Below are 21,534 nucleotides of genomic sequence, written 5' to 3' on the forward strand. Positions count from 1 at the left end.
AGATATTTAACTTGAAACACAGACTTCTTCATACAATTCTTTACATTACCGAACTGGCTGTAGTTGGTAAGAGTTCTTTCTGCCATGCTTCCTTTCTATCATGTCATAGTGGGTCAAAAGCACCAACAGCTTCTCACATGCATAGTGATTGGGCCACTCCATTTTTTCAAGAGTATATCTCTGGAGATGTAATGAAAATAAAACAAGATGTTATTATCTCTTGGAGACAAACAGCACTCTCAGGGGACATTATTTTCCCTTCAGAATTAACATTTAAGTAGTATTAATGAGAATATTCCCAGAAAGAACAAAAGAGGCACTATTACATGATGATTAAGTATGAGGGTTCCCAGTTTAAATGCCAGTATGAAGTTTCCTAAATGGTGTATAAATTTCTTGGCCTCTCTTAGCTTCGGGTTTTCCATCTATAAAATATAACCTAGCTCAAAGATTAAGTGAGATTATATGTAATGTGTTAAATATAATAGCAAATTTTAACTGTTCAATAAATATGGTTGCTATTATTGTTTCTGTTGTTTGTAAGGATAAGCAATAAGTCTTTACAGTTTATTGACCCACTGTTTCTCTAGACACTGTATTAGAGGTTAATATAAATAATCTCATTTAAATGTGTGTATATTACAGAAGCTTTTGGAATATTATTTTATAATAATCCTTACACGATGTCATAACTAATATTATTTCTATTTTGAGGATAACACATATCTATTTTGACGGTCACAAAGTAAGTAACAGACTGTCCAAATTTAAATTTACATCACTCATTACTAATCTCAGTGCTCTTGTAAACTATACTGCCTTTCATGAGATACTTGATCCTAACAGTCTCTGGTTATTAGCAACACTTTCCCAGCATATGTCTGTATACAATATATCTGTACATGGGATTTAAGGTGTCTTCTTTAGAACAGTATAGTTGTAATTTGTCTTACGTCTACAAAGTGTGGTTACTGTGTGGCAAAAGAATGAAGATTAGAAATGTATGCTAAAAAATTTATGGGCAATCAATAGCTATTTTTTTTATTTCTGTATTTTTTAAATAGCTGTCTATTTTAAATCTTTCAGATCAGTCAAAGTGATTATTCCTTTTTGTTTTCTTAGTATCCAACTTCATACTGTAAAGTAAGAATTTATTTGCAGATACCTGAAACAATAATAAATCAGGTCTTTGGTACCTGATTGTCTTCACCAATTTATCCTTGTTCAAAAGGAATTCTTGAATAACCTAGCAAGAAAAGAAAATAGGAACTGAGACTTCAAACTTTTAAAAAAAAGCTTCTGAAATACACACACATTTAAATTATTAGTTATTACCTCATAGAATGGGAATCCCTCACAATTGCAGGCTTTTCTGAAAGTAAATTATATACATGTATTAATACAATCAGGCATATTTAGACACTCAAAAATTATCTCATCCAATCTCCTCTCATTTAATGAAAAATGTCTTTGTATAGTTATCAAGCTTCTCTTTGAATAACTATTAAATTACTCTCTTCTGAGATAGCCTACTTTTGAACAGAAACAGGAAAAGGATTTTGTGAAATGTTACTAATCTAGACATCGGAGAAGGTTATTTGGAAATAATTCAACCACAAATGTATAAATAGGTCATGCCAGAAAAAAATGAGTTAGAAAAAAACTTACTTCTTAATACTGTTCTCTACTGCATTTAGTTGCCTATCATATTCTGTACAGTGCCACTCACAAGGACAACAGTATTCATAATCATGTGGTTCACAGTATTGATCAGTTTTACATAATTTGCATCCATTACGTTCATGATCCTTAGGTGAACCTTTATGGAGACACAAAGAAGTATGATTTTCACTGCTTTTTAGAAATTATCTTCTATGTACATTTTTTCTTTTGCCCTTAACCCAAATTGTCAAAAATGAATACTGCCTAGCACAGGGCCTAGCACGTAGAAGGGTTTCCATACATTTAGACTGAATAGAGTAATGAACACTATAGAAATTCTTTGGATAAGTTAGATCCTGAGCTATTATTATCATACTATTTTTTTTCCTGAAAATTACTCTTCTGACAGAGAAAGTGTTCATTTCTAACTTGAAATGATACATATATAATAATCAACAATGGAAAACTTTGTGGTTTATTTGATAGCTACATACAAGAAAAGTAAGATGTAATTACTAGTATTAAAAAATATTATTTACTTAAGAGAAATTCATGAAATGTTTTCTTTAATGGGAATAAAGGAATATAGCAATTAGTTATCTCTGCTACGGTCTAGCTCTCAGTTACCTGTATTGCTATTTTTAACTATGCTTAGCATGATCAAATTATGATTGTGGTATGGGTATGGTACCCCAGTTCCTTTTAAAAGTAGAGCATAATCACCTTCAGCACTATTTTGAGAATACAGAAAAACATTCACAACTGATATGACCCTAAGATCATCATTTATAAGGTTGTCAAAAATTACGGAATGGCTGACATTGTATACTGTACTTAAGTTAGTATTCACAGTTCTTACAAATACTAAGTGTAAATGGTTTCAATAATTTAAATTGATATGCTGAAACAATTTGCATAGAAAAACCATAGAATGGAATCTTATTTAAAATATATTTATTTCTTCTATGATTTCATTTATAACTTACCAATGTTAATGAACACATACTAAGACAAATAAAGGAGAATTTCTTTTAAAAGATGAGCTAAAACAATCTCCTAATCTCTCCTGGGAGTGAACAGTCTTTCTAATCTAGTATATGTCAGTGGCATCTTTTTTTTACCAGGACAAATGAAGAGGAACCAAGTTATTTTCAATAATAATGAACATGCATTAGAAATTAGTTTTAAGTCACTATCTTCATACACAATAAAAATGTACTTTAGGACAGTTAAGAATCATTTAAATATACAAATATATATCACTGACATGAATACAAATGGTTTCAGTTCCATTTTCCCCTAAAACTCATCAGCATTTTTCTTAAAATGGATTTGTATATGATTTTAAGATCAAAGTAATTTGGTATCATAGTTTGAAACTGCTCTTATCCTATATGTACCTAACATTATTTCATTCAATTAACATTTATTGAGTGCCAATGTATATGTAATACTGCTGACTCAGGATTCCCAATCTAGTGAGGAAGACAGGCATGTAAAAGTCTATAAGAACAAAGATGAAAACGTGGGTATCAGACATTAATACTTTAGAGATGTCATTCATTATGTCTGCTTACCTGGATGGGAACACACAGAGCAATGAGCTGGTTTTTTATTAACCAGCGGTTGGGGATTAGAGTAACAAGATTTTTCATTCCACTGAGTAAACCTTTAAAAGAGAATGGTTTAACAGAGAAAATATGAAAATGAAAGGTCACCAAAAATGCCATGTTCTCAAATATCAGACTATTCTGTTCCCTTCCACTTGCCTACTTATTTTCCCTTTGGTGGCAGATTAAGTTGCTGATCCAGCCTGGGAAAACCCTCAATTTTTAAATGTGGTCCTAAGGACAGAATTTCAACAGGGTAGAGTCAGAGAGAGAGAGGGAGGGAGGGAGAGGAGGTTGGAGGGGGTGGAGGGAAAGGGAAAGGGAGAAGAGAAATGGTTGTGTGCATTCATATAGTCATCCAGCTTTTTTTTTTAAGGAATCTTAAATTAGGCAGCAAAAAGTGGGGAGAATGATTTGTATACATGTGTTTTGATCTCTTTTTTGTATGCCAAGTTATAAAGCAAACATAATCATGTACATAAACACTGTTCTTCATCAGAAAAAGGGTAAAGGGTAAAGCATAACAGTAAATACAACATTAAACTCCTGGGTAAAAACTGTTTAAAAAATCTAGATCATGTGAAATTATCATTCTCTTAATCTCTTATACAAACAGATGGTTCAATAGTATTCATCATAAAACATAAGTATTCTGAATTATGTTCTTGTACTTACACAAGTTAAAGTTCTAATAAAAAGCTAAATTATTTCTTTAGTTTGTTGTGTAGTATCTGTTACTGAGAGTTATTATTTAGCTTTTGGGATTTCTAATTCATTTACTACAAAGGCCAAATACAAACATGCTGAAAATAAGCATTAAATGCTGCTGGATGAACAATAAATAGAACCTCAAAAATTACAAATAACTAGGGGGAAAGTCAGTGTAAATTAATCAAAATTAAAATGACAGATAATTATAACAAGAAATGTAATTTCACTGTTTTCAAGTGTTACGACAAATATTTAATGAAATGTTGCCAAAAGTACCGATTTGCTGCAACTGTTTCAGTAAGAGTGATTTGTAGTGATTAGCCAAGTACTGTATTTGCTTGCTTTTCATTCTTTGTATCATTCCTCACAATTGTCAAACGGTTCCTTAATTCACTTCATGCCAAAATATGGCTTCCCCCCCAGCTTTGGCATAATAATCGGTTTATTGAAATCTTAAATCTATTAAATTAAATTAAGTTAAATTAAAGCTATTGAGCTTTATAGAGTTATAGAAGAAAGTACAGTGATGTGAAATTCTTTACATGGCCATTCCTTCTTAAATCCTACAACTTAATGTTTCCTTTCATATACTCACCATCTCAGATCTCCTGGGGGCCAAGACTGCTTTACGTTTCCCAGTGTCTTATTCCTTTTCTTCTTACTCATTCTATAATTGTCAATCCACTCATATCTATTTTCCTGCCTAACATTATTTTATCATCATTTATATTAATTTTTATAAACTGTGCTTTTATCACGTAAATATAATTCACATGCTTTCAAAACTAAATAGCATAGTTTGTTAACTTCAATATTTTCTGTATCTGAATTGTCTTGAATCCTCAGTGAATGGTCTAAATTAATTAGAATTAAAGTATTACTAAATATGTGGCTATAGAACAAAGGGTAGTCAAACAAAAATTTTGATCAAATGTTACTTATTAAATATTTGCAACATCAGGCGTTTCATTAATTGAAAATAAATATAATATCAAAGTACTTTATATGAAAAATAATTTTAAATGTAAAATTATTTCAGTGTCATACTTAGTTTAACTTGGTGGCAAAACAGTCTAAAATAGCTGGTGGCAAATGCCCATGGTTATAAATAAACACATTTGACATCTTACTACTTGTGTTTGCAGTGAGCTAATAATATTGAAAGAAACACAGAATGCCTTGGAACACATACTCTTATTCCTTTCTTTGGAAAACTTCATGATAAATAAAAATAAGTGATTTTAAATGAAAATATAAATCAGCTTAAAAATACAAAAACCCTTCTTTGGAAAGCAAACTACTTTTTGTAATATTCACTATTAATTTCAACAAGAATAAAAGTCTAACGTCACAAGTAAAAGTAATTTTTGTTTACCTCTGAAGTAAACTTTGCCCTTTCACAATCTGTACAAGTTTTAACGCTTGCTCCTTGCCGACTCCAGGGACTCCCTTTTCAGAAAGTGGGAAAGAAATTCAAATGTTAATCATTAGGGAGTGGATGAATGAAGTGTGGTATGTTAAGATAGGTAGAGAAAGAAAAAAAAGGAGAGAGCATTCCAGCTCCAAATACCTGAGTCCTGACCAAGTTCCTTGTGTCTCAGACCACTGGCTCTGTAAAGCTCCCATATAGCTTGTTTTTCATGTAAATCTATTGTTTTAACAAGTTTTAAACCACCACGTCCTAGATTTAGAGACACCTTGGTCAGAAAATCAATGGACCGAGACACAAACAACTTGTGACATGTGCATAAGGAAAATTTGGTGTCTACAGTTGCCTTTTCTTTATCATAGTACTAAATATATCCCCACTGGGTGGACAATTTATATGCTAATGTTACATGAGTGACACTGTAACACACAGGTATGTATGTAACCCAACTGTGCTCGTGCTAACTGAAACCCTCCCTACTCATGCTAGGTCACCTAATAACTAATGAATAAACATCTTTGCTTCCCAGGGCTGATGCTCTAAGAGCAGCTCACGTTGGTCTATCAAGGTGTTTGTTTCCTCACTTCTCTAAGAAAGTGCACTGCCTACTTGCATAATCCTAAATCTCTGTAAAATTCTTTTAATATGCAACGACAAGGATGAAGGACCCTGTCCTAGTGTCTGTTGTTCACAGATTCAATGGGCGACTGCATCTGAAAGAGGCAGTAACTCTGCAATGATGGGACAGGATGTGCTAAGATAGTTGCCATATGTAACAAGAAAAGTTAATCTATGCAAACAAAAAGTCAGAGGGTTATATCCCATACCACTGACAGTGTTTACTTCAGAAGAGGGAGGAACAGAACTGTTATAGGCTTTCACTTTCTTTTTTTTATCACTACTTGTCTTCTCTGTGTTGTACAGCCCTTCTGTGCCCCACCACCACATTATACATGCTAATCATAATGCCCCATTTCTACCCCCCGCCCCTTATCCCTCCCTTCCCACCCATCCTCCCAGGTCCCTTTCCCTTTGGTAACTGTTAGTCCATTCTTGGGTTTTGTGATTCTGCTGCTGTTTTGTCCCTTCAGTTTTTTCTTTGTTCTTATATTCCACATATGAGTGAAATCATTTGATACTTGTCTTTCTCCGCCTGGCTTATTTCACTGACTATAATACCCTCTAGCTCCATCCATGTTGTTGCAAATGGTAGGATTTGTTTACTTCTTATGGCTGAATAATATTCTATTGTGTATATGTACCACCTCTTCTTTATCCATTCATCTGCTGATGGACACTTAGGTTGCTTCCATTTCTTGGCTATTGTGAATAGTGCTGTGATAAACATAGGGGTGCATGTCTTTTTCAAACTGGGCTGCTGCATTCTTAGGGTAAATTCCTAGGAGTGGAATTCCTGGGTCAAATGGTAAGTCTATTTTGTGCATTTTGAGGAACCCCCATATTGCTTTCCACAATGGTTGAACTAATTTACATTCCCACCAGCAGTGTAGGAGGGTCCCCCTTTCTCCACCAAACCTCGCCAACATTTGTTGTTGTTTGTCTTTTGGATGGTAGCGATCCTTACTGGTGTGAGGTGATACCTCATTGTGGTTTTAATCTGCATTTCTCTGATGACTAGTGATGTGGAGCATCTTTTCATGTGTCTGTTCGCCAACTGAACTTCTTCTTTGGAGAACTGTCTGTTCAGCTCCTCTGACCATTTTTTGATTGGATTATTTGCTTTTTGTTTGTTGAGGTATGTGCGCTCTTTATATATTTTGGATGTCAACCCTTTATTGGATCTGTCATTTATGAATATATTCTCCCATATTGTAGGATGCCTTTTTGTTCTATTGTTGGTGTCCTTTGCTGTACAGAAGCTTTTCAGTTTGATGTAATCCCACTTGTTCATTTTTGCTTTTGTTTCCCTTATCTGGGAGATATGTTCATGAAGAAGTCACTCATGTTTATGTCCAAGAGATTTTTGCCTATGTTTTTTTCTAAGAGTTTTATGGTTTCATGACTTACATTCAGGTCTTTGATCCATTTTGAATTTACTTTTGTGTATGGTGTTAGACAATGTTCCTGTTTCATTCTCTTACATGTAGCTGTCCAGTTTTGCCAACACCAGCTGTTGAAGAGGCTGCCATTTCCCCATTGTATGTCCATGGCTCCTTTATCATATATTAATTGACCATATATGTTTGGGTTAATATCTGGATTCTCTATTCTGTTCGACTGGTCTGTGGCTCTGTTCTTGTACCAGTACTAAATTGTCTTGATTACTGTGGCTTTGTAGTAGAGCTTGAAGTCCCCCAAGCAATTTTATTGACACCTTTTTCTGCCTTCCCTAGTCTTTACTGATTGTCTTTTTTTTTTTTTTTGGTATCATTAATCTACAATTACATGAGGAACATTATGTTTACTAGATTCTCCCCTTCACCAAGTCCCCCCCACATACGGCTTTCACTTTCTATGTTAATTATTTTAATAGTACATTTGACACCTGAATAAGACAGTTTTGAACTGCATGGGCCCACTTATATATGAATTTTTTCCAATAAATACATTGGAAATTTTTTTGGAGATTTAGGATAATTTGAAAACCATTTTCTCTTCCCTAGCTTATTTATTTTATTTTGAGAAAAAAGCATATAATACACATGACATACAAAATATGTGTTAATTGACTGTTTATGTTATTGGTAAGGCTCTGGTCAACAGTAGGCTATTAGCAGTTCAGTTTTGGGGGAGTCAAAAGTGATATGTGGATTTTAGAGCTGCACAGGGAGTTGGCGCCCCTAATTCCCACGTTTTTCCAGGGTCAACAGCATTTTAATTTTGCCTAACTTCATGTTACATTTGTAATCAGGAAAAAGAATGTACATTTAATTATATGAATATTTACATTTAAAGACTCAGACATCAAAAAGGAACTAAAAAGAGTGCCAAGTTAACTCTTGAAATTAATAACAAGAAAATCAGAACAAGCATTAAGATTTCAACACATACCACACACAATACAATACACAACACAGATATATATGTGCAATTCATATGACAATTTCTGGTTTAAATTTGAGTCTTCCAGTTCTTTTGAAAATTTACTATGTTCTTATAATCAGGGCTGCTCTTTAGCCAATACGCACTGCAGTAAACACACCAGTGTTAAAATACTTCAAAACTGGTTAGTAAATAGCCACTTCTTAAGCAACCTGAGTGCCTGCTGGCAAAGAGGTCTCTTCCCTCTACTCTCATCCCCTTCCCAAACTACCTATACCCAGGATCCAGCTACTAAAAAGGCAGCATGTAACACAACAGAAGCCTTTTCCATCTCTACAGCTTATCTTTGGTGTACCCTTGCTGGATACTTTGTGTATCAGCATTCTTATATTAGCATTAGCTACATCTTACACTTTTTTGAAGGCAAATCATGTTAGTAACATCTTAAAAATCTTTAACTAGAGCAATATAAATAGAATTTTTGGTTACAGTGGATACAAAAGGTCAAATAATGTAATGTAACACCACTGTAGCTAAAGTTGGTTTCTGTGAGTTTATGTCTGCAAATTTTTTTCTTATATTCAATCATGGGCTGTTTCTAGACTTCAGTGATGATAGAATTACATACGGAAAATAAGAATCTTCTATTTCAGAATGAGAATTATAATAAAAGTAATTATGTTTTTGTGTTATTATAAGTTTCTACATCCTGCTTCTTTTTCTTATTAGTTAAAAAAAAATTGTTGATTTCTCTATTTGGCCACTGATGACATAAATTAAAAATTAGGGTTCATGATGACATAAATTAGAAATTAAAATAGGTTTTACTATCCAATTTTTTTCCTCTCTCCTAAGCTCTGGTGAAAAATATTATACATTATCCTTCTTTAGATTTGATGATCAGTAGGGACATAAGGATGGAACTATATACATAGTAAGGGCTACAAAACATTTTATATTTTTAAATACCATATTTAAGAACAGCATAATTCTTAATTTATCACTTACCATTATACCTATCAGTTACAGAGTACCATATTGTGCATCTTAAGATAAAAATAAAAGGTTTGTATGAACAAAACTCCATGCAATGCTAAGAGGCATGAAAGCATGAATGGTTTACTTCAACAATCACATTGCCTAGCAATAGTAATAAATTAAGTATAGACATAATTAGAAAGCTACAATGGAGAGTGAAAAACCAACAAACCAACAAAACAGTAATAGAAACTAATATTAGCATGAGACAAGAAAAGAGTTAATATCTGTATTTCTTTAAAAGGGTAGTCAAAGTTGAGTGTGAATCTCTGTCTAGAGTAATGATTTACTGAGATTCAAGCCATAGTACTACTTATTATTCTATTCTCATTGATAACATTCAGTGTTAGAATGAGCCAGCTTTTAATGCCACTTGAAATGCTGATTATTTTAGTTACTGAAGTTTATTATGCCTAAAATTATATTCAAAATTAGATTCTTAATCATATAACCATATTTATTTACATTTGTACAGCCTGTAAGATATCAAAAAAGACATATACTATGAATAACAATACAACCATTTCAGCATACTTTTGGAAGATAATCACAGCCCAGTAGTATTGCTAGTCCAACCAGAGCATCTCTATCCAAACCTAGTTTACTCTTGATAGATGACATTGTGTAACAGTCAACATGTGGGTCCTAGAAGAAAGTACAGGTTAATCTTCAAAAATCAAACATACATACACTATACAATATTACAAATAATAATTTATCAGAGTTGTCTCTAAATGCTCAATTATTCCTAAAAGTTTAAATAGGGAATTATCCTAGTCACCAGAATCTTCATACAGTCCTACACTTCAAAACAGGTATATCCCCCACTTTCCTAAAAATTCGTGTTACACCACTTTGCTTTAGCAAAAGGTCTACATTAGTACCTGTTTTCTCTGACCAAAAGAAATCAGAAAAGGATTTTCACTTTTATGAAAAAAGGTGAAAATAAAAAATAGTGCTCAGCATTTGTTTTACAGCAAGCTGCCAATAGAGGCTGTGCACCCTGAGCAGTGACAGTGGTCCTGCCAAGCTCCTTCCCAGCAAACTACATCCAGCACCTCAATATCAGGCTGCCAGACCTTTGAATTGTATCTGTGAGCAACTGTGCTTTACCTTTATTTATTCTGTGGATATGTTAACAAGATGTGTCCTAACGTATCAGAAAAGCCTATGAGAGGTTATTTTCATGTCTGGGAACACTAAAAAGTTTTTCCATATAAATTAATGGTAATTGCTACTTTGCTTTATGCCATCTCAGCTTATGAAAGGTGCTGTGCAGAGATACTCCACTTTTGGACATTAGGGAAGTTTGTATCTGGAAATAAAGCCATACTTTCAAAAATGGTTTAAAGAATACATGTAGTATTTTTTTTCCTCTTGTTTTTTTGGTGTCCACAAAAGTAATTTTCATCTTACAAAATTCAACTACATAAAAATGTATATTTTAGGAAGTAAACATTTCCAGTAATTACATCATCTAAAGTTAAGTATTATGTATAAGTGTGGTGCATATTCTTCCAAAAACATTCGTTGACAGATATATGAAAATATTTATTATAAACTATATTTTTAAGTAAAACAGAATTATATATAAATACTATTTTGCAACATTTTTTGCACTCTAATATATTGGGATATCTTCAATGTCAATACTACATACCTTTTTAATGACTTCTTACTACATTATATGGATTCTGAGGTAGTGTTTCTCAGTGGGGACACTATTAACATTTCCAGAGAGAACAGAATTGTTTGGCAAGAGGCATAGCTTTCCTGGCTCCAATCTGCCAAATGTCTATAGTCTTCCCTGCCCAACCCTGAGTAGTTCCAATGAAAATGTCCCTTGGTAGTACCTCCCTACTTGAGAACCATGGCTGTATTCAGCCATTCCCGATGAGTGGACATCTGGGTTGTTTGCCAAATTTTTGTGATTACTAACAATGCTGTAATTAACATTCTTGTATATCTCTCTTTGCATATTTGGAGGTGTTACATCACTAAACTGGAAACTCCAGGTCAAAGCAATACATTTCATAATCTTATGATATATTATTTTAACTGATATAGAAATTAAGTCATGTGAAACAAGTCAAGCCCTGAGGAGAGAAATCCACACTTTAAAGCGAATGAACTATGTGACAATGCTATTTTTAATGACAGCAAACATTTTATTTAGCAATTGTTATGTGCCAGGCATAATGGCAAGCATTTTGGACCTATTATTTTACTTAATCATTAAATAATTTCCTTAAAAAAGGTAGCTAGTAAAAATGCTGAAATGGAGAAAGAAAAAAATACCTTGGTATTCATGGTGAAATTGCGATAAACAGTCTGGGCTCCGTAAAGGAAAGCATCTCCATCATTGGTGAGGCAGCCGTCTACATAACCCTGGGCATTGAGATAAGCACACATGGCTTCAGCTTCCCCAGCAGCTTGGACCCAGGGAATTCCTAAGCATTCCAGCATATCAAGACACTGAAAAGAAAAAGTAGGTGCAAGAAATCTAAGAACATTTTTCATTGCTATAGTTTTGGTGTTTAACTTATTTCTACATTAGAAATATTATTGTAAGTAGGTGTTTTACAAATTATGATATTTAAGGAACCACTGGAAATTTGAACAATGAATACTTTATAGCTTTAAAAAATGACTGTTAAACTTTTAAGTATGATAGTAAAAATTGTATTATGGCTATGTTTTTATTAATTTTTAGGAGTCCTTATGTTTTAGTCAAAGGTACTGAAATACTGAGAGTGAAACAATATTATGTTCGGGAATGGGCGGCAGGGGAATGGATGGAAGGATAGATGAAATGAGATTGGCCAAGACTTGATAACTGTTTCAGATTGATGATGGGTTACTTCTGTACTGATTTAAAATTTTCTGTAATGAAAAGGTCAACATTTTTAATGTCAATTAAAAAGTAACCAATACTCAATTTTAAAAAGTAAATTTAAAAATCCTTTCAAAAAACATAATATTCAGCTTTCATTGTTTTGTTCAGTGTTATCTCAAGATCCTGGAAATATTTTTAAATAATTAATAATTAATCACATTAAGATTTATATTGATAAAACTAAGAATTCTTCTCACAGGAGCAACTCAATCAGAGCTCTTCCAGAGAAGATACTATTAAACATTTCAACTTGAGGCCGTAAAGTTCTCTTCTCTTCCTCAGAGTACCTCTGTACAGTGAAACTCTCCTATTGTGAGAAGCCACACAGGGGTCAGTTGATGTGCTCCTGAGGAGTCAGATGTCTGTGCAGGAAGTTTCTATCAATTTGCTAATGCATAAATAATCTTCTGTGAGTTTTCTTTGGGTTAGAATTTAACCCAGCCAAGCAGCTTGTAGTTTAGCCTTACAACCTGGTGCATTCTTTCTTGTCATTTATCATTCTTGCATTTTATCATTGAGGAATACTGGGTATGGTGAGGAAGAGAGGCTACTTGTAGTTTCTAGAGATTGATAGAATAAATATCATCTTTTATTTTAACTGATTAATTGCTTACACATTATGTTATATAATACAATCCTCTGCCATATGTTGCCCAAGGTGGACAAGGTTCAAAAAGAAAAAGTACTATGTTGAAAAAAAAAGGGTACTTCTCAGGACTCTGGGCAGGTGACTTCAGGGGACAGTTACAGGTCTTGCTTCACTGCAACATGATTGTTGCTTTAACCTTCCTTTATAAGAAGTATCCTTTCATAATAAAAGAGTTTGAAAGTTATTTCAAAATCTTGTGTCATTTGTCATTCTAAATCTTTTCAAAACCCAGCATAGAATTTGTGATGAGGCTGGTTGCAAATTTCCCTACCCTTAAGTCTGTCATAGAGGGTGGTATTGGAAGAAGACTAATTTGTGCTTTCCTGCTTGGTCCTAAAAGATGGCTGTGGATTAGGAGGAAGTAGGGCCTAGTAACGGAGGGTACTGAAACAGGAAAATGAATAATGGGCAAACAACTCTCAACTGACACAAAAAATTTAAGAACACCACAATTACTGGGATAAAGAAATGGGAACGGAGCAATTTTGTCAAGAACAGATGGACATCTTTTTGCCTTATATCAGGTATTTACTGCCCTAAGTATGTGGACCATGGACATTTCCAGGAACTGACTATAAGAGAAAAATTACAATTCAGTACAGATATTTTATTCAGCTATTGATACTCATTAAGGTGGCATAAAAATTAATTGAAAACTATTTTCTAAAAAAAATCACATAAGAATAAAAAATAAGTATTTAAGAGAAAATGATTGTTATACAGTGCCTTTCACAATAAATGAAAATTTTAAGCAAAATTTAAAAGAAAAACAGGGATATGAATTAAAAGCAAATATGATAAAAAGTTTATATACTTAACATATAAAGAAGTTTAACAAAAGAAAAAATTAAAACCTCAAAAGACAAGAGGGACAAGGACATGATGGCCACTGTTCACTGAGGTACAAAAACTAAGTTAAATGTTTTACCTCACCAATAAAAGATCAACACATATTAAACATATATGTATTTACAAATGTTATATAGACAAAGAAATATTTTTTTGCATATTAAATAAAACAAAAATAAACCTCCTACTATCCGATGATCTGTGGGTACACTGAAATTGCTTATCTCATATCTGAACTAGTAGAAAGTAAGTAATAGCTATAAAAGTTGGCAAGAGCTATAAAATGATTCCTAAACTTTGGTCTATCCATCCCACTTTGGGTAATTTTATTTTAAAATCCCAAATCAGAATAAAAAGCAATTACACAAAAAATGTTCATTTGAATTTTTGCTCATAGTAGAGTTGAAAAGCAAACAATACATAATCATGGAGAATGATTCCATACCTTTATATATATTGCACAACCATTACAAGTTATGAATTTGAATAGAATGTGGCAACAGAGAATTATGGGTAGGATATGTTAAATGAAAAGTACAAGAAAAAAATTATTTGTGCACTATTATGGCAAATTCTAAAAAATACATACATTTGAAAAGAGGCAAATGATAGTAGCTTCCAATTGTTTTAATTATATATTTTATTTTACTATAGATTTTGCCTAACTTTTGTGAAAATATGTACATTTTATAGGTGATATATAAATATATCGAAATACAAACAATAAGTACTTTTAAAAATTGCAGAGCCCTAAGGGAAGCCAAACATGTATTCTATATACAAACTATTATTAGTTTTGAATGAGTGAAGTGTGGATGGGATCTCTATTACGGGAGTTCATTAAGTACTAAAAATATCATAAAAAGGCAACATGTATCAAGTCTCTACTACGTACTAGTTGCTTTAGATATTAGACATTTACATTTTTTTTTGTAGTTTTCACCACAATCCTGCAAAGTATAGTACCCTCATTTCACAGAGTAGGAAATGAGGCAGATATAAGTTAAACATCTTACTCAACATCTGAGAGTTTAGATCTAGATGCCATAGCTACTTGAACTTGGGCCAGTTTCACTCCAAAATATAAACTCTCTTCTCTATCCACACTGACCTTCTATTTATAGGAAGGTTAGAGAGTATTAAAGATGATTCATAACCTTTATCAGAATAAAATGTACTCTCTAATTAAAATCAGAATTATTGAAATCAGATCTCACCTCTCTTAAAACTGAATGCTCACCTCTCTTAAAACTGATTTAAAATGTGATCTTCCTGTTCTCTGAGGCCATGTTTTTCCCGAAGGCCCATACCGCATCTGATTCCTTTTGCTTATAACATCAGCTTTTAGCCTTGGCGGTTCCCCTTCCATAACAAACACTAGTTTCACATCCATTAGCGTTAAATATGAGATACGAAAAAATAAGTTCCTGAAATATAAAAATGAGTAATACATTAATCATCATATATTGATAGCAAAAGTCAACACAGCAGTATGACATAATGGCAAGAACATTAGACTAGTATAAAAAAGGTTATATGCAGTAACATTTTATTTATTAAGGTTTTATCTTAAGTGAACTGAGAAATCACTGAATGTTTTTAAGCAAGGGAGATTTATGATAATTCTAATTGCTGTGTGGAAAGTGCTCTGGAGGGGGACAAAAGCCGAGGCAGGGACACTGGTGAAGAAGTCGTCTCAGCAGTACAGATGAGAGATGATGTAGGCACACACTGAGGTGGTGCCTCTGGACACCAAGAAGTTTATGAACAGAGAGTCTTCTTTGGAAGTAGCAACTGGCAAGACTTCCTGATAGATTGGATGTGGGGAGGGTAAAACAGGCAGAATGTCCCCGATATTTCTGGGTTTCAGTCACCAAAGCTCCCAGTGGATATGTTAAGAAGGTAGCTAATTATATGAATTATATAATTCAAATAGCTCAAAGGGTAAAGAGGTACAAATTTGTGAGTCATCAACATAGAGATGGCAGATCTAGTCAATATATTAATATTTTAAAATATCAAAATGTAAAACAACAACAAAAGAAATAAAGTGGAAACAAAGCCAAGACATTGACTGCTTATGCACCTATATTTATATTCTAAAAACTTTTACTGTACCTGAGGTGGGGCTTCATGACTGTTCCGATCATTTTTTTGACTGTCTGTGCTTCACAAACCCAGAGACTCAGATCAACTGCAATGGTTTTCCCACCAAGACTATGCAGGTGGCTGTGTTGCTTAACAGGCTCCAGAATTTGCCACAAGTCATTCACTCCCATCCTGGTGATTATCTGCTGTTATTTGAACACATTAAAAAAAAAAATTGTTCAGAGACACAGAAGCTCAAAACAAGAATTCAAACAATATATTATGAACTTAGGATAATTAATAGATGGAGGATTCTCCTTATTAGCTTTTCAGAATGAATGAAGAACACCAGAAACAGTAACAATGAGGTAATTAATCACTAGCTATGAATAGATGAAACTAATAGATTAAACATTGTGTACAGATTGTAGCATGCTAAATTTGTCCTTAAAATCCACTCATCACCAAAGATGGATTTCTTTACAGTACTGATAAAGTTATTTTTAAATTTAATGTAACTGAAATGTCAATGGTCCCCTTGTCCCTTCTCCTTCTGCCCTCTATGTTCTCTTTAGCAGTGCCTGAGAAGAAAATTTTTTACCTGGTTACATTAATATTGCATGAAATTTGGAAAATAAAAGGAAAAAAATCACCAAAAGTATATGGTGCTAATTGGCTTTGTTCCAGCTAAGAACAAGGGCTAACAAATGCAGAGATTGGTAGAAAACCCAGAGTTGCTGTAAATCATATTTGTCTTCCTGAGAATTTACTTTTTGATTTGTATACCTAGAGAATAGGACTCATCCTCTATCACAATTAGGAAAACAGAAAAACAAAACAAGGAACCATGTAAGCAGGCAAACTAAAGAAAAAAACCAAGGGATTAATTAAGGAAAAGTGACAGAAAAGTGGGGGTACAGAGAAGATGGAGAGCTGGAGGAATTTGGAATTATCTATTTAAAAAGAGCACTGGCTTTTTAAATTGCAAGGTCACACATGTTCATTGTGGAAAAACATAAAAGTCTTTTAAAAGAAAAAAGTTTAAATCACCTGTAGTTCACTACTCAAAGAAAACTAATGCTAAACTCTTTTCTACATCCATGACATTCTATAAACAAAATTGGCTTAAACTCTGCTATTGTCACCTGCTTGGGTATTTTCTATAGACCAGTGTTTCCTTATTAAACACTTATATCTGTTTTTCCTTTACTTTGTTATTAATTGATAAAAACATTATGTAGCATTTGCAATGAAGATTCGGTCTGACTATACAAATATAACCCAGATTATCATCAACTTAATAATGACCTTAACTCATCTGCAAAACACAAGGTAGAATATGAAAAAATACTAAGTCAAAAGGCTTTCCCCATGCAAAATGCAAAACCAATGCAAAATCATTTGAAATAAAAAGTACAGTATTGTCTGTTCCTGTAACAAAATCTATAGTAAGAGCAAAATTTCTCAAATTTTACGTGGTTAAATAAAGAAAATAAATGCTGTTAATGTTGCTGTCATTTTCCTGAATCTTAATTTTATAATGTGGCCAGTGCCACCGTAAGTACTGTTTTGTGCACTCATTTTTATGAAGAACTGTACAAATATTTGCTGATGAGTTGTTACCAGCAGACTCTAGAACAGGGTCCTCCATTCTTCTCTTCATGTACTCATAGAATTTAACATGGAGACTTAGGAGTATGCAAGCAAGCAGTGCACTTTATTAAAGAAGTGAGGAAACAAACACCTTGATAGACCAAGGTGAGCTGCTTCAAGAGAGTCAGCTCAGAGAAGAATCAGGGTAGCTCCTATTAAAGGGAGCAAAAATATTTATTCACTAGTAATTAGGACACCTAGCATGAGTAGGGAGGCAATTAGCACATGCGCAGTTGGATTACATACATAAATGTAATTACATACACATATGCAATGTCACTCATGTAGCTTTAGTATATAAAATCTCCACTCAGGGGTGGGAAATTCAGTACTATGACAAGGAAAAGGCAACTATGGACACCAAATTTTCCTTATGCATATGTCACAAGTTGTTTGTGGCTTGGTCCACTGATTACTTAACCAAGGGGTTTCAAAACCTAGGACATAGTGGCTATGAAACTTGTTAAAACAATAGGTTGATATGAAAAACAAGACCTACTGGAACCTTAGTTAGTGGTTGAGTCACAAGGCATTTTGTCAGGACTTAGGTATGTGGAGTTGGATTGGTCTCTCCATTTGTTTTCTACTTATCTCATTATCACTTTACTAAGAAAAATACACAAATTTAAAAGCAAAGAACAAAAAGCATTAGTAGTTCATGGTGTCTTATCACTAAAACCATCCATTTTACATTAGGAAGCCCCACCAGTTGAATGTGGCACTGTGGCATAGATTCAGTTAAGATTTCATCTCTGTTCATGTGAAAACTTAGTTAATTCTGGATAAAGAGTGAGGATACATATATTTTCTAAGGCATTATTATGAAAGTGTTAAGTGTTCAGCATCAGAACACATAAAATTCAGGAATAAGAAGTTTGAGGAGGAAGTTCTTGATAGTTTTGCTTTCCTTTTACCTGTGATTCAAGCTGGGTACTGGAATGGATTGCTCTTAAGGAAATTAGGCAGTTTCTCCCCCTGGAGGCACATTATAATAATTGATCTCATTTTAAATGAGACCCTGACCCTAGCTGTCAAAATTTTAACTGCTCGTTATCTTCTAATTTAGTGATAGCTCTCCCAGGAATGTAAGATATGCTCTTAGCTGTGTGCAGATATCCACAGTAGTATTGTTTATATTGGTAAGACAATGAAAAGAACCAAATATCTGTTAATGGAGATCTATCTTTAAGTAAATTATGGTATGGTCAAACATAGCAAATAAATAAATGGGGTCGATCTATATGTACTGATAAACAGTCTCCATGTTTTTAAATGAAAACAGGTACAAAATAGGTTGTATGTCAGGGATGGGGAGAATTATGCTTCAAAGTAATATCCCTTTGTGTTAATTTAAGCAATCATATGCATGTATTACCAAAAAAAGTTTTAAAAAATGTGGTCCTATCTGGAAGGGGTTGGGGAAATAAACTAGAAATCTTCAGATGGCTTGTGTCTTGGCTAACTAGTAAGTGACCAAATATGGATATAGTTCATGGGTCAGAATAAAAAGTAATGTTCTGGTAGGGCTGGGGAGGCACAGCGGCCGCGCGGGGAGGAGGCCCCCGCCCTTCTGCGCCTGTGTCTGGCAGAGCCGGTGTGAGACAAGAGACAGTCCTTCCCTGCCGCCCGGATAATCAAGAATTTTGGCCGGACCCTTGAGCACCAACACCGAGACAGAGAGAGAAGCCAGATGAAAAGCACTGACTATGGCGCTGAAACGGATTAATAAGGAACTTAGTGATTTGGCCCGTGACCCTCCAGCACAATGGTCTGCAGGTCCAGTTGGGGGATGATATGTTTCATTGGCAAGCCACAATTATGGGACAGCCCATATCAAGGCGGTGTATTCTTTTTGACAATTCATTTTCCTACAGACTACCCCTTCAAACCACCTGAGGTTGCATTTACAAGAATTTATCATCCAAATATTAACAGTAATGGCAGCATTTGTCTCGATATTCTAAGATCACAGTGGTCTCCTGCTTTAACTATTTCTAAAGTTCTTTTATCCATTTGTTCACTGCTATGTGATCCAAACCCAGATGACCCCCTAGTGCCAGAGATTGCATGGATCTGTAAGACAGACAAAGATAAGTACAACAGAATATCTCGGGAATGGACTCAGAAGTATGCCATGTGATGCTACCTAAAAGTCACAATAACCTGATTATAGCTAGAAAAAACTTTAAATTACTGTTCCTTTTTTGATTTTCTTATCCAGCTGCTCCCCTATCAGACCTCATCTTTTTTAATTTTATTTTTTGTTTACCTCCCTCCATTTATTCACATGCTCATCTGAGAAGACTTACTAAGTTCTTCCAGCTTTGGACAATAACTGCTTTTAGAAACTGTAAAGTAGTTACAAGAGAACAGTTGTCCAAGATTCAGAATTTTTAAAAAAATGGAGCATGTGTATTATGTGGCCAATGTCTTCACCACTAAAACCATTCCTCACTGCTCTAACATGCTGAAGAACTCACCTGAGGGGGAGGGAGATGGATGCTCAGTTGTCACATCAAAGGAAGCAGCATTACTCTAGCATCCAGTCTTGTTTAAGCCTTCCACTGTTAGAGATTTGAGGTTATGTGATATACTTTATGCTCATAACTGATGTGGCTGGAGAATTGGTATTGAATTTATAGCATCAGCAGAACAGAAAATGTGATATATCTCATGCATGTCAATAAAGGAATGACCTATTCTTGTTCTACAGAGAATGGAAATTGGAAGTCAAACACCCTTTGTATTCTAAAATAGGGTCTCAAAACATTTTGTAATTTTCATTTAAATTGTTAGGAGGCTTGGAGCTATTAGTTAATCTATCTTCCAATACACTGTTTAATATAGCACTGAATAAATTATGCAAATTGTCAATGGATGAGTGATCAACTAATAGCTCTGCTAGTAATTGATTTTTCTTCAATAAAGTTGCATAAACCAAAAAATAAAAAAAATTAAAAAAAAAGTAATTTTCTACAAATTTATGAGTACCTGATATCAAATATGACTTCAGTGTGGCTTTTTAAGGGATGAGAGATTCACATTTTCTGGTTTCCCTCATGCTGCATAGGAACTAGTTATGTGGTCTTAGGCAAAGCATATTGTTTCCATGGCCCTTCCAGCTCTAAGGTTCAATCCTTCCTATCATGTCTCTAATGCTTCATTACATAAGTTGACTACACATATATAAATAATAGTAATTAATGAAGACTGTCACCAAGTGCAGTGTTGTTTATGATGGCACACAAACACACATTCATGTATAGGACTGTGATACAACCTGTATTCCTTCTGAGGGTTGTGGCAAAAATTAGAGACACTGATGAGGTAGACTCTTGATTTTAATGAACTGTAGTCCTCTAAATATTTCAAGCACATTAGGAACATTTCATAAAGACTTTAATGGAATATGATGCACTGGGGCAACCATGCCTGGGAACAGATAAGGCCAGAACTGATTCTGTTAATATATTGATTCCCAAAGATTGGATCCCCTAAGAAACAGAGTGCTTTTAACTGAGCCCATAAATACTATCTTTAATATAATATGATCATTATACTTAAAAGTTAATTCTTCATATTATTTTGTCAGAAATAAATTTGGCTTAAGGAATGAGCATCCATGATTATGTTACAGAACAACTACCAACTTGTGGGTGAACAGGTATCAGCAATATTGACCTAGAACATCTATTTTGACTACTCCTTAATTAAAATGTGAGCGAAGACTATGAAGCTATAACAATGGCTACTTAAAAAAAATGTCTCTCATTACCAATCTTTTTGGTCATATTTTAAGCAACTCAAGTCTTTTCGACCACTTTGATACCTTAACCTACAGTCCCTGTAGTGACCAAAATGGACTTGAGAAATGTTAGTTTCTCCTGTTCCCCACGCACACTCCTATGATCATGAAAGAAATGTTGCTACTGTGAAATATGCTTTT

General features: G+C 33.9%; 1 protein-coding gene and 1 pseudogene across 2 annotated transcripts in view; one reads left to right on the forward strand and one right to left on the reverse strand.

Annotated features, from left to right (window-relative positions):
• The window catches only part of GEN1 (GEN1 Holliday junction 5' flap endonuclease), a 33,665-nt gene that overhangs the window by 8,202 nt on the left and 3,929 nt on the right, over positions 1–21,534 (reverse strand). For both annotated transcript variants that reach the window (XM_036881841.2, XM_036881840.2), the window contains exons 2-11: positions 15,966–16,141; positions 15,088–15,274; positions 11,752–11,928; positions 9,988–10,098; positions 5,359–5,432; positions 3,240–3,331; positions 1,669–1,819; positions 1,336–1,372; positions 1,166–1,246; positions 50–180 (exon numbers count right to left, since the gene is read on the reverse strand). In XM_036881841.2, the coding sequence (XP_036737736.2) occupies positions 50–180; positions 1,166–1,246; positions 1,336–1,372; positions 1,669–1,819; positions 3,240–3,331; positions 5,359–5,432; positions 9,988–10,098; positions 11,752–11,928; positions 15,088–15,274; positions 15,966–16,126 (1,202 nt within the window). In that variant the 5' untranslated portion in view covers positions 16,127–16,141. The remainder of the gene's footprint in view (positions 1–49; positions 181–1,165; positions 1,247–1,335; positions 1,373–1,668; positions 1,820–3,239; positions 3,332–5,358; positions 5,433–9,987; positions 10,099–11,751; positions 11,929–15,087; positions 15,275–15,965; positions 16,142–21,534) is intronic.
• LOC118910580 (ubiquitin-conjugating enzyme E2 D3-like) lies at positions 19,158–20,463 on the forward strand (annotated as a pseudogene).

The sequence above is a fragment of the Manis pentadactyla genome, chromosome 2, assembly GCF_030020395.1.
Source record: "Manis pentadactyla isolate mManPen7 chromosome 2, mManPen7.hap1, whole genome shotgun sequence".
Classification (NCBI taxonomy): domain Eukaryota; kingdom Metazoa; phylum Chordata; class Mammalia; order Pholidota; family Manidae; genus Manis; species Manis pentadactyla.